Consider the following 14982-nt stretch of genomic DNA (forward strand, 5'->3'; position numbering starts at 1 on the left):
CAGTGACATTGCGACAAAAAGGAATCTCCCTCATAAACTTATTTCAATAAAAACAAATACACAGTGCAACCAATCACCATATACAAACTATGCAATAAGCATAGTTTGTATATGGTGCAACCTAATGCAATGCATTACATCTACCTATACAAATTCCTCACAACCTCTTCACTCACCCAATACTTGGAATCTTTTTTAACCATTTCTCCTTCCAAATACACCATACAGGTCACCTCTCTGCAACTCAGACCACAATCTTGTATAAGTCTCCTCTCTCACAGAATGCCCTCCACAAGCTAGTCCTGACCTTACACTCTCTGGCACTATAAAGGTGCAAAATGCAATAACCTTTGGAACTTCTACTCCTCCTTACCTTATTATATAGGCTCCTGCAGAAAAAGGATTCATAAAGGGAGGACACCATGCCTAAACACCAATATCTCTTTAAAAGCATTCACTGAAGATGCACTTGCAACATCTCTCACTATTGCTTCAGCTCATCCACCCCTTAACATCTGCTCTGAAGAAGTCAGATTATCCTTACTGGCATGAAGCTATTTATCCTTTGTTCTACCCAGAATTCTTGTCTGCTTTCCAAACCTTGGTTTAGCAGAAAGTATATCAGAATAGGCTAAGAAAAAAAAAATTAAGCTTACTATAGGTGGCTTGCATCAAGAACTTTAGCATACCTTACCTATACCAAACACACAAGAAATGTAAAACAGTCGCCAGTAGATCTAAATATAACTTCATAAAGCCAACAGCAGAAACTTGCCTCCTGTCCAAATGGAAGCCATGCTTTCTGGTCCCTTCTTGATAAGTCTGCTGCTGGATGCAACTTTTGCTTAGCTGCTCTTCCACGGCTCTCCCATCCTGATGGCACCACTGTCACTTCACCCAAAGATAAAGGTAACCTCCTAGCATCACTCTTTTCTTCAAACTTCTGCATTGATGATCAAGAGAAATCACCTCCTGCCATACTGGAATCTAAGCACTGTATGTCTCCTGTATTTTTTTGACAAAAAGACATCAGAAAATTACTAAATAATTTAGACACTACAAAGTCTCTTGGTCTCAATGGCATCTCTCCATTTGTTCTCAAACATTATCATCATTGGCTTGACAGCCCCAGATAAATGAGAAAAACTGGCTTTAGCATGCCAGTTTTTCGCATTTATGACTTAAATTCTTTTCAGTGGCATCTTCCCATCATAATCTTAGTCTCCCTCCCTTTCACCTTCCTTGAGGTTTGGCAAAAAAAATTTTTTTTTAACAGGATTGTTATCATTAATTTTTATGAGATGTGCATCCCAGTTAAAACGATTAATTTTAAGAAATTTGATTGTCTGATTCTTTAAAATATCTATAAAGTTCAAAGTTAAAGCATCTTCTCCACTGATCATTTTCCTTAATACCACAAGGATGCTCCTGAGTAATTTTCTTTCAAAAACAGCAATTTGCTTTTCCTCATTCTTTGTCACTGTCCAGGTTTCTGAACCATATGTCAGCACAGGTTGAATTAGAGTTTTATAGAGCAGGAATTTATTATTTCTGGATATAAACTGCAATTTTATTGTTTCCCTAAGACCATAGAAACTTTTATTAGCAGCAATGATTCTTTTCTCTACTTCTGTTGGAGTTTTATTTTGGCATTTCAATTCAGACCCCCATCAAACATTATTCTCCAGAGCTAATACCCATCATGTATTGCCTCTACAATCATATATAACTGGTATTTATCCTAACATGGGGAAGCAGTTGCATATCTAGCCTATTCAAAAAAAAAAAAAAGGGAGATAGAAGCATGCCATCATTTCAATCCTCTCCAAAACAATAGAGAAGGTCATCAATAGCCAACTTCTTGACTACCTAGAGAGGCCATCCATCATTTAATCAGTGATCACCAGTATGGATTCCACCATTGAAGATCCACAGCTTATAGCTTAGCTTACATTACCCACCATTGGACATGTGCAATGGAAAGGTTAGGTGTGACTTGTGCTGTCACTCTTGGCATTTCAGAGCTTTTGATTGTGTCTGGCACCAAAGCCTTCTAAACAAACTGACACTGTTTCGTTTACTTGCCACTCTCTGTAATTGTGTTGCGTTGCTAGCTTCCTCTCTGGTCGTTCACTGTATGTTATGGTTGATCGCTCCTTATCTTCGAGTTTTGGTACCAATGCTGGAATACCTCAGAGCTATGTCCTATCACCTGCCCTCTTTCTCATTTACATAAACAACCTACTCTCAATTACCACTAATCCCATCAACAGCTTTGATGATGTTAGTACACTCCACTTATCCTACTCATTTGACAAACTGCGGTGTGCAGATATCTCAAACATCAGGATCATCTATAACTAGTGCTTTAAAGATCGATATACGTACTATTCTTCAATGAGATGAGAACAGTTTGGTCATGTTTGATGCCACCAAAATATGGTCTTGCCTCTTCTCTCGCAAAACACATCTCAGCTCACATTGGCCTAACATCAGTAATACATAAATCACCAGACACAATCAGATCTCTCTCTCTGCTTGGAATAACATTCACCTCCAGTCTCTCCTTGCACAAACACATCACACAAATAGCTTCCTCAGCAACCAAAAATCTAGGCATTCTCTTTTGTTCAAGATGCTAGTTTACATCCAACTAACTCAATATAAAAATCCCAAATCTGCCCATGCTTAGAATACTACTCACCTGCTTGAGCACCTAAAGCTTCCCTAAATATTTTTGATGCTGTCCAGAGGAGAGCAATGTGGCTCATAGATGATCCACTCTCTTTCTCTTACTAATTCACTTCAGACTCTGCCTCACAGTGTTTCAGCTATCTGTTTTTTAGGTACTTTAATGGTCATTGCTGCACTGAACTGGCAATTATCATTATTCCACTTTCTATTGCATCTGTTAATACAAGAGCAGCAGCAGCTGCCAGCATCCCTCTACTGTGCAATTATAAACACACCATATCTGCCTTTCTTTGTGTTTTATTCCATCTACCTCCATCCTTGGAAGAACAGCCTGCAACAAGAAGTATTGCCAAACATCTACAACTTGCGACTCTTCAAAATAAATGTCCACGAACTTCTGAGTCGTCACCTTCAGCCTCTCAACCTGTATGGAATCAATATAAAATATATACTTTTAAAATAAATTTATCATTAATAAATTATTTAATATTATTTAAATTAAGGGGATATTAGATCCCACATTGTTTTAAAACCAAATAAGAAACTCAAAGATTGGAATCAGAGAGTTTCATGCCAAATATAGTATAAAAACTATAAAAGTATCGGCGAATTCTAGCGTGAGCTAATGCAAGTAGTCCTAGAACGTAGTACAAACACAGGCAACTCGTTGTAAAGGTGGGTAAAGTTCTGATCGCTATTCTTAGTATTTTCCATAATGTAAAAACACATTTCCTAGGAAATGTATGCTGTTATTACATTATGGTGGGAGGTCACTACCCAGATCGGTTTCAGCCTTTTTTGAGGCTTCATCAGTGAGTAGCTAGACCAAATTAATACTAAAGAGTATAATGAAAAGAACTTACATACTCTGCTATACGAGTTGTCCAAAAGGTGCACCCATTAAATTACTTAAATATAAATAAAGAGCCAACAGGCTTCATTTCGGTGATATAAACATTATTTAAATTAACCCACCTTTACTTTATTATTTACCCACCTTTGCAACGAGTTGCCCGTGTTTGTACTACATTCTAGGACTACTTGCATTAACTCATGCTAGTATTCGCCGATACTTTTATAGTTTTTATACTATATTTGGCATGAAACTCTGATTCCAATCTTTGAGTTTCTTATTCGGTTTTAAAACAATGTGGGATCTATTATCCCTTTAATTTAAATAATATTTATATCGCTGAAATGAAGCCTGTTGGCTCTTTATTTATTTTATATATTTAATTTGTTTCTCTTATTCGAAAAATATCAGTAAATAATTTTTTAGTTTTCTTTTCACAATCTTTTAATTTTTCCTGATGGCAAATAATAAGCTGGCACTTATTTATCACACATACACACAAGCACTTTTTAATGTTCTTTTATTTCTGTTCTTTCTTGGAAATGCAAGTAACTTCAGTTTCTTGATACCCTCAAGAGGCTGTTCAGGCCAATGTGACAACACTACGTGAATAAGTTTACATCATTAATAATTTCCTATTAACAACTTTCCTCTAAATTAACCTATTCCTTTTCAGCACTCCAAGATTATCGTATGTAATATTTCATTCTAATAATCCTGCTCACACATTCTAATAATCCTGCTTTAACGCTAAGTTCCTTTCTAATATCAAGTTTCTAATGTCAAATTCCTTTTTAATATATTCATTTTTAATATGATTCTATCATTGATGCCATCTGTTCACTCCCCTAATCTTTCTCAGAACTCTTATATCTGTGTTCTCTTATCTTTGATCAAGTGCTTTATTTCTAACTCAGTTCTCAGATCCCTAATTTAAAACCGATTTGAATGCTGTCTTGTATATTGCCAATTTAGTGTTTTGGACAAATTTTCTCTTATTCCATATAAATTTATTGAGTTGATTAACTTCGTATATACCAGCTTTGCTTATTTTGTTATCTATTTCAATATTTAATTGCTTCACATCTTCACTAAAAATTATGCCTTACAAGCCAAATGTTTTACTTTTTCTATGCTCCATTGAGAATGGCAGCCAAAGTTCTCTTTTTTTTTTGCTATGGTTTTGGTCCTTTTATTGCTGATTTTCATTACCAAATTATGCAGTGTTCCCACTGTAAAATTTTCATGCCCCCATATTTAAGCATTTCTGGTTGAATGTTATTCTCCACTCCAGCTGCTTTTCCATATTTCATGCTTTGATAGCTTTTATCCACCTCAAGTTTCAATATATATACTGTTATTTGCATTCTTCTTGAATATTTTTTACTACTATTCTGTCTGTTTCATTTAAGAGTCTTTCAAATTAATTACTTCAGACATCTAGAATATCTTTGTCTTCACTTTTCATGTGCCCATGATCATCTTTGATCTTCATTTCCAAGCTTCTTCAAGAGCCTCCAGAACATGTTGCCACCTTCCTGATATTTATTTTCTATATTTTTACCGAAATCTTCCCATGACTTTTGTTTAGCCACTTTTACACATAGCTGAACTCTCTCTCTCTCTCTTATATTTTTCTCTGTATTCCTTTAAGGAATCTGTTAATTTATTTGCTAGGAGCTTTTGATATCCTTTTTTTCTTTTCCAGGACTGCTTCTTTAACTTCTTTTATCCACCATGGTGTTCTTATTTATCTAGCCTTGCAGAAAATTCCATATGACTCCCTAGATGAATCATTCAGTGAGTGGCAAACTAAAAAGAAAACAGACTCCAAGGTTTGATTCTTGTGTTCAAACTGTTTCTTTTTTTTTTTTTTTTTTTGAATAAAGTTGGTATAGTGAGTCTACAGTTTATCTATAAAACCTGCTCAACTTTAATTATTTTTAAAACTAATTTTCTTACACTTTGAAAAGAACAATGTGATATTCATTTTTATCCTATTAAAACTAAGTGATGATCACTTCTAGTTTCAAATGCTCTGTATGCTCTTATATCCTGAACCAGCATGAAGATGACACTCAACAATAACATGGTCATTGAGGTTTTTCTTATTTGTGTCTTCTTTCCATATGAACTTGTGGTATATCTTTGTTGGGATATGGTGTTAGTAATGACTAGTTCGTTAAAGATGCAACTATTTTGCCTCCAGCTGGTGACAGTGATCATGCGGTAGAATGAATGTTCATTCCAAAAAGGTTATGTGCTGAACTACAAAGCAGGAAATTATGACCAACTCAGGAGTATACTGGATTCAGTGCAATGGTATCAGTTGCTGGATGGGAAGAATATTGACAATGCATTTAAAAAAAACACTTAAATTATGCAATATAAGAATGTGTCTCAAGAGTTCACAGAGTAAATAGGGTAGGAGTCAAATGGATGTGTAATCTTATCAAGCAGTAGATTTGTAAGAAAAAGATAATGTGAAAGGAATATCATGTACATAAGGATGAGTTTTGTTATGAAAATTACAAGCAGTAAGACAGAAGAGTTACAACTGTTGTATGGAAAGCTAAGCCTGAGTGTGAAAAGAAACTGGCTCTGCAAGCTAAAGACAATGCCAAAGAATTCTTTTGTTATGCTGCAAGTAAAAGAGAGAATGAATATGAAAGAATAACTGTACTGAATGCAGATTGTTTGAGATGATAGAACATATACAGAAGAGATTGTTCAGCAAATGAGTATCCACTTTGCTAAAAGCTATCAACCTCCTGTATGCAACATTGAGTTCACTTCTGCCTCTTTACTAGATGAAGAAACAGTTGTATGAGGAGGTATTAGAGCTGTTGCACAAATTGCATAAGAATTCAGCAGAAGGGAATGATGGGATATTAACACAGATGCTAAAACACTGTTCAGCTGAACTGGCTATTCCTTTCATCAGACAATATAATTTGAGCCTCAGAACAGGAAAGATTCCACAGGAGTGGAAAAAATGTACGGTAATTCCATTGCACAAGGGAGGTGCCAGACTGATGTATCCAATTATCGACCAATCAGTATCTCAGGAGGGGTGGTAAGATTTTGGAAAAGTTGGTTATGGAAAAGTTGACTGAGAATTACTAAGGGAAGGTCATTTTTTAGCAACTTGCTCACATTCTATAATAATGTTACCATTGAGCTAGATAAGGGGAATGGATTTTGCTAAGGCTTTTGGTATACTAGCATGGAAGACTAGCATAAATTTGAGAATATGGTATCGGTATAAGAAGAGATGTGAGTCTGCAAGATTTCAGGTAACCAGTGTGTAATGCAAGGATCAGTTCTTGGTTTGCTGTTATTCAGTCTGTACATTAATAACACTGGGAAGGATTTGACAGGTCACATACAGCTATTTGCTGATGGTGCAAAGATATGTAGGATGATCAGGAATGCAGATGATATGCAGTAATTGCAGACTGATTTGAATAGGCTGGAATTGTGGGTATGGAAAAATGGATGTCAGTAAATGAAAAGTTATTCACTTTGCAGTGATTAGATATCCCATGTCATATTATGTTGGTGGGATCTTGCAGAGTCAGTAGATAAGAAGTTGAAGTTCAGGGGCCATGTAGCAAAGATTGCAAATGCAATGCTAAAACAAACTTTGACATGTAAAATAAGTATGTCGTTTTGCCTCTTTATAAGGCCTTGATAAGACCTCACTTGGACTATTGTGCACAGATCTGGTTTCTGTTGTGATTCTGATACAGTGGAGAAAACGCAAAGGAGAGTGATAAAAATTATATCAGGATGTGGAATACTGAAGATTGAGAATTTGTGACTGCAGATGCTAGCAAATGAGAGAAAGAGAGGTGATATGATTGAGACTTACAAACTTCTGAAAGGGCCATGCAGGATTTCAGTCAATGGAATTTTTTATTTTATGGAGATGGGGAAAAGATGAGAGGGCATCCTTGGAAGCTGAGGGTGAATAAAATGCTGCCAATAAGGGGATGAGAACTAGATTTTTCTCTCATAGTGGTACATGATTGGAATAGATTGCCATTGGATGTGTGTGCAATCAGTATGAATGAATTCAAGGATAGCTGGTGCATGCAATGTGTGGCCTCCCTTGATGAGTCCCTGAATTCCTGGAGGGCTCTCTTAATAATAATAACAATAATATCCTGAACTGAAATCCCGCAGGTATTGTTATTAACCTTGCCTTTTTCTCCAAATTTTCAAAAAACATTTCTGTTTCTGGTAGGATTCATTTCTTACATTGCTGTTTAGATCTCCAACAGGAACGACTATAATGTACTATAAACCTATAGTACATTAATACAATCAGTTTCATCCAAGGATTAGATAGTTCAGAAATAACCCTGCTGTATTGATTAACATAGAACTTTTTTCAAGCTATTTTGGACCCTCCAATAACCAAATTAGTAGTCTCCAGGCAGTGATATTCATCTACAATATACAGATATTTGCAAACATCCAAGCTCACAGCGATTCAAACCCACAGTCTTTTTGTGGGTTTAAATCCCATTTTGAGCCTGTGACCACCCAGGCCAGCAGTGCCTAGTTGATATGAACTTGTAATGAATCCTTAGTTGCATTGGTTATTCTGCTCTTGTTCAAAATACCACTATTGTATCCTATGCATCCTCAAAGGATGTACTAGAATGATGAAGCAAATGATAATGATTAATTAACTTGATAATGATTAATGACAAACTTCTGAAAGGGCCATGCAGGATTTCAGTCAATGGAATTTTTTATTTTATGGAGATGGGGAAAAGATGAGAGGGCATCCTTGGAAGCTGAGAGTGAATAAAATACTGCCAATAAGGGGATGAGAACTAGATTTTTCTCTCATAGTGGTACATGATTGGAATAGATTGCCATTGGATGTGTGTGCAATCACACATCCAATTCATATTTTATTTTAAATTTTTGATAAGAACTTCAGACAAATTCTTGACTTGTAGTTTGTTAAACCATTGAAAGTAATAATTTTCATATTTCATTTCAGATGAAAACTGAAGATGGCGAGATACACAAACTGCAGTTTGCCATTTTGATTATTGCTGCAGGACCTTATTCTGGTGAAGTTGCAAACTTACTTGACATTGGTAGAGGACCTGAGGTTTTGTCTGTACCTTTACCTGTAGAACCAAGGTATTATTTGTTTCCATGATAAAAATAATTATGCAAAATAGATATTACTGTGGAGTGACTAGTCTTTTGGGCTAAGTCTTGAGAGTATTTATCTATCCAAAACTTGACACTGAATTTTATAGACTGGATGACCAGTGAATTATATAAGTGTGTGTGTGTCTTGTTGTATCTCTATTTTGTTACTTGCAGGCAATCGCATGTAAAAAAGCAGATGGCTGCAAATGCATGGTTTCCTTACCTTACATCACAAATGTTACAGATAAAATAGCAAAAATCCTACAATAATAACTTAAAAGTTGCTTTTTGACTGCTACAAAAAAGTATCCATGATATTAAGATAGCCAAAATTAGAGACAAGGAGCATAGAAAATCTTATTTTAATTGTGGTGTTTGTTACATTGGACAGATGGGTTGGTCTGGAGAAATGTTTCAAAAGTAACATTGTCAGAGATATGAAGAAACAGAAATCTCGACTACTTTTTCATGCCATCAGTGAAAATCCTAAATTTAAGTGGCAGTTCACTAAAATGCCATGTATAGAATTTAATGAACTGGGTCAGAGTAAAAAAAAAAACAGGATCTAATCTTAAAGCAGCTCTGGGCAGCATACATATTAATATTAATTAATGTATTATTTAATAAGTATCTACATATTAATTAATTAGGTTATGAGACAAGCTATATCATGTTGAATGAATTAAAAAAGGCAGTTCTTAATTCAGAAATCTATGTAAATACCATTTTTGTTTTCTGTCCTAATTTGAAGTATGCAATAGTGCTGTACTAAACTACTAATTACTTTATTAAAGTGAATTTACTTTTTTTTTTTACATGGTGATTACACATACACACTGTTTATAAAATTGGACCTATTTACAAATTTACTGATGTGTATCCCCAAAGGGCGTTCAAGGCTACTATGACAGCACTACATGAATAAGGTTACATTATTAATAATTTCCTATTAAAATTTTTCTCCAAATTAGTCTATTATTTGTCAGTACTCCAGTAGTATTGTATGTAATAATTTGCTGTTGTAGGGCACTTCTGACTAAATCAATCCACATAGACCTTGGTTTCCCTCTGGGTCTTTTTCCTGCTATCTTGGCATCGAACACCTGTTTTGCTAACCTTTCTTCTCCCATTCTGTTTAAGTGACCACATCATCATAGATTAACCCTACTCGCACATTCTTTAATACTAACAATGTCAAGTTCCTTTCTAACATATTCATTTTTAATGATTCTACCATTGATGCCTTTTGTTTTGGCCACTAATTTTATTAACAACTCTATCTGCAGTCTCTAATATTTGATGAAGTGCTTTATTTCTAAACTCAACTCTCACATCCATAACTTAAAATTGGTTTGAACACAGTCTTGTATACTACTAGTTGAGTGTTTTGGCTAATTTCTCTCTTATTACATATAAATTTATTCAACTGGCTCCCAACCATAACAGATTTGCTTATTCTTTTTCTATTTCCAAATTTAATTTGCCATCTTCACTTAAAACTGCACCTAAATAGCTGAAAGATTTTACTAGTTCTATAGGCTCTCTATTCAGAATGCAGCTAAGTTTTCTTGTACTTGCCTATTTTCATAGTTTTTTTTGGTCCTTTTATTGCTGATTTTCATGCCAAATAGATTTTGTTACAGCTATTTTTTGATTTTATTAGAGAATCCTGTAGGCTTGCCCTGAATGTATTAAGGAGTACAACATTTCTGCATCAAGAGCAAAAAAAAACAGCTAGTTCATTTTTGAATAGTTGCCATGACATATGTGGCACTGTTGTCTAGAACAGTGTTTTCCAATCTTTCAGTACTTGCATACTTTTAAAATTTTAATGACACTACCGTACCCTTCTGAGGCAGAGGCAATTTGTGAAAAGTTATATATTTTATTCAAATATCAATAATATAAAGATTTTTATTTTTTAAAATTAGGATTATAATAAATTACAAACTTGCAAAATAATTTTCTTTAATCATTCAATACATTTTTAGTTGTATGAATCCAACACACACACACACACACACACACACACACACACACACACACACAACGTAGAAATAAAAATTGTGGCATTTGTTCTAGAAATCTCAGAATAAATTCCAATTTACCATCATCAGAGTTCAAGATTGGAACCATCAACATAAGAAGCATCAATGGAAAAAAATGGAATTGGCAGAAGAATTGGATAAGTACCAGATCAACATAATAGGAGTTACAGAAATAAAGAAGACAAAAAAAAAAAAGTGAAATTTTTCTAAGCTACAAATATTATTATTATTATTATTATTATTACTACTTGACACCTCCAGAGGGAGGTGTCGAGGGAAGGCATCTACTCTACAACTGTCTCCACCACTCAAATCCACCAATGGACAACTACACCCACACCATCTACTACCCATCACCACCACCACCACCACCACTGTGATTTCCACAGACAATCGCAAATATCCATGCCCACAGCAGGATTTGAACCCGCAGCCTTTTGGCTGGTGAGCGGATACGCTAGTCACTCGACCAACTAGGCCTTAAGACTTAAGATGTTATATTCAGGAAATAACTTGGGTAAAGGAGAAGCTATAGTATTCAACACTGGATATGAAGATAATCTTCTAATGGCAAGTAATATCAAGTAAGTGATGTGGGCAGATATCAGAATAGGGAATAGGACAATGAGACCTGTGTCTGTGGTCCCATAGAAAGGTCTGCTAAGGCAGAAATGGATAAAGAAGGTAGCTCACACAAAGAAGACAGAAAAGGTGGTCATTGTTGGAAATCTAAACAGCAAAGTAGGAAATGATTACCATACACATAGAATAGTGAAAATTTGTAGAAAAGAGCAAAGCTAATAATAATGGTAAAACACCTGCTGAATTTCTGTTCAGGCCATGGACTAGTTATTACCAATAACTAGTCCATTTCCTGACAAGAAAAATGTGCACACACACATACACTTACATGGACAGAAGATGCAAGGTCTCATAGACAATTTCATTGTTGAAAACAATGTTATCCCACTAGTTCAGGACACAAGAGACTGTATATAGGAGATTTGAAATCAGACGTGATCATCATTTGGTTTTGAGCATGATAAAATTGAATATCATACCGAAAAGAAAAGTGTGCAAGAGTGTTTAAAATGAATCCAAGTTCAGCAGCTTTCAGAGGTGAAATGTTGATTAAAATATGCAAATATTATTCAAGAAAAAATGAGAGTTTGAAAATAAGAACCAAACGTTGGACATTCAATGGTAAACCCTGAAAACACATTAGATTCTGCCAGAGATGATGGTGAAGTAGTCTTCAAGGATAGCAAAATCATCATAATTCCATGGTATACACATCAAGTTAAAGAGTCGGTCAGGAAAAAGAAAGCATATCAAAAGTTCCTGGAAAGTAAGTTAGCTTGTGCTCCGAGAGAATACAGAGAAAAATGTAAGCAAGCAAAGCATTGTAAAACTAGCTAAACAGAAGTCATGGGAAACCTTTGGTAACAAAATAGAAAGTAAATATAGGTAGGCAGAAAAATATTCTGGAAGCTGTTGAAGTTTAGAAATGGAGGAAATAGTACTGTAAAAGGAATCAGAGATGATCAAGTTGACATGAAAATTGTAGATAACGATATTCTAATGTGCGGAGTAATTACTTTGAAAGACTGTTAAATGAAAAAAAGCAGTGGCAACATGGTAGAGGAAATCCCAAAACAGGAATGCAATCAGGAATATAATTGCATTCCAAGAGTATGATTTATCAAAAACCTGAAATGTGGAAAGTCATCTGAAGTTGATGATATCTCATCAGTTTAGACTAGGTTATTTATACCTCCATGTTTAAACATAAAAGTTTACAGTGGCTACACTACATAATTCAGAATGGTTGGTCAGAGGATTGAATTCCAGATGATTGGAATAGGGATCTCTTAGCATCCATCTAAGTGTATTGAGCACCTCACTTCCATAGTATGACAAGGTTAAAGACACTCTAAGTGACAATTTAATGAAAGCTATGGAAACACATCAGAGGTTATTGTTGGCCTGCTGGAAGATCAGCTCAAAATGTGATGAAATTGAAAATGAAGCAAATATATCAGCATATCTATTCTAAGAATTCAGATTGACATTCTGAAGAAGAAAAAAGTTACTTGCAAACTAGGAGACAGAAGAGGATTGCAGAGCTGTTGCCACAGACAAAACACCTGGATATGAATGAGAATATGAACAATAATGGCTTATGGAAAGAGTGAAGTAACAGCAACAGAGAGAGAGAATACTTGCAGAATCAATTGTGATTGTGACATACTACAGGAAATTTTGCCAAGACATTTTGTGCCCAAAAATTCACATTCAAGACCTGACATGTTTGCAGCCAGAGCACTTGCTTTTAACGCAGCAATATGTTTCACATGAAGTATCTGATCTTATGTAAAACCATGAATAGCAAGCATGCCCCTCTTCTCATCCACATAAACCCGATAAGAGTCCTCCAAACTTCAACTGGCTCCCTAAGTTGAAAGAAAAAGACTCATTCCATGAGAAATGCTTCACTACCATTGCTAAGTTTTCTGCTGAAATAACCTTACCCTTTTTGTTTTTAATTCCACATGAGAGGTATAATAACCTATAGCACATCAATGCTATGTATGAGGTTCAAATAAGGACTGAGAGAGAAGAAATCTATTGACATTTTTCTTAAAGAACTGGAGGGTCAAGTTGTTGGGAAACTCATTATGGAGAAAGCTGTTCCAGAGGGCAAAGGTAGAGGGGATAAATGAGGAAGAAGAGAAGCAGGTTTGATGTGTTTGCAGTTGCACTGAAAAAGGACGGTGGGTAGCTGCTGCTCTTGTTTTATCAGATCCAGCAGTAAGTGGAGGACTGATATTTTTGACAGTTCACTGGAGCAGTGACCATGGAAGACAGAAAATGTCTAAACAGTATTCTAAGGATGGGTGGATTTGGAATTTATATAGGTTAGTAGCTGAATAGGTGTAAAATAGTGCTTCTTGAATAGTTTTTTAGAGGCTGAGGAAGCTATTTTATGATGTAATATGTTTGTTTCAGGAGAGGCTGGAAGTAATGTCAGTTCAAGGAGAGAGATCTCATCCTGTCTGATGATGTGCATATTACTGAGAATAATGGAGGGTCAGCTGAGATCTGTTTTGTGAGAGAAAAAGCTGAAACTTGTTTTGGTGGCATTGAAGATGCCCAACTTGTCAATAGTATATCTGGTAGAATAAATGCTTTCCCAAAGGAGAGCAAAGTTGATATGTAGTCTTCCTTTCCTTTTTTTTTTGATTGAATATGCTGATTTCTAAAATCCTCAGAATAATGTCTTCACATCCTTTCGAAAATATGAGACATTTTAAAAGAGCTTTTTTTTTTTACATTTGTATTTTTCCAGGATAAGTACTTAACATTTATTTTCCCATCAAAGTTGCTCATATTTGACAGTGAGAATTTATAAGTTCAGTGATGCAATAACTGAATTTTTAGCCATTAATACTAATAACAATACAAATATATACTGAATAGTTTCACACATTAAGAACCAGTAGTTTCTTCAGGGTGGTAAATTAAATAAGGATTACCAGTAAAAACAAATTTAAAATTTTGATAAACAATTTGAATAATAACAAAGAACAAGGAGACAGTGATGTTTGGCATCTGTCACCTACCTTCTAGTATTTCTTGAAGGCGATTGTTTTGAGAAGCTGTGCTAGGTATGTTAAGAATCTAATTGATGACTTCTAAACAACATTTAAAATAAGTCAATGGTTTCTGTCGAAGGAGACATGTAAATGAATCATAGTAGTAAACTCTGATTCAATGTGAAAGGAAGCTTTCTTTGTCAAGATAAGGCATGGTGGATTTATCCCAATTGGTGACATGCTTTCTGTTGGAAGAATGATAAGCATGTTCCGATTTTTTTTTTTTTTTTTTTTTTTTTTTTTTTTTTTTTTTTCAGAGTATGACATGTTAAGATATTCCTTCTTTCTTATTTCAAAATCTCCATCAAAATCATTATTATTATTATTTGACACCTCCAGGGAGTCCAAAGACTCATCGAGGGAGGGCACCTGCTCTACAACTAACTCCACAACTCAATCCATCAACTGACCACAACTACCACCGACCACCACTAGTATTTCCAAAGACAATCGCAAACATCCATGCCCATGGCGGGATTCGAACCTGCAGCCTTTTGGCTGGAGAGTGGATATGCTAACCACTCGGTCAGCCAGGCTACACATTTCATGT

At 35.2% G+C, this 14982-nt stretch overlaps 1 protein-coding gene across 1 annotated transcript in view; it reads left to right on the forward strand.

Annotated features, from left to right (window-relative positions):
• The window catches only part of LOC150098382 (FAD-dependent oxidoreductase domain-containing protein 1-like), a 112432-nt gene that overhangs the window by 64392 nt on the left and 33058 nt on the right, over positions 1-14982 (forward strand). The window contains exon 6 of the mRNA XM_090405122.1: positions 8568-8713. Coding sequence (XP_090261248.1) covers positions 8568-8713 — 146 coding nt within the window. The remainder of the gene's footprint in view (positions 1-8567; positions 8714-14982) is intronic.

This window comes from Typopeltis vanoorti, chromosome 15, assembly GCF_054136105.1.
Source record: "Typopeltis vanoorti isolate ZY-2024b chromosome 15, IOZ_Tvanoo_1.0, whole genome shotgun sequence".
NCBI classification, from domain to species: Eukaryota; Metazoa; Arthropoda; class Arachnida; order Uropygi; family Thelyphonidae; genus Typopeltis; species Typopeltis vanoorti.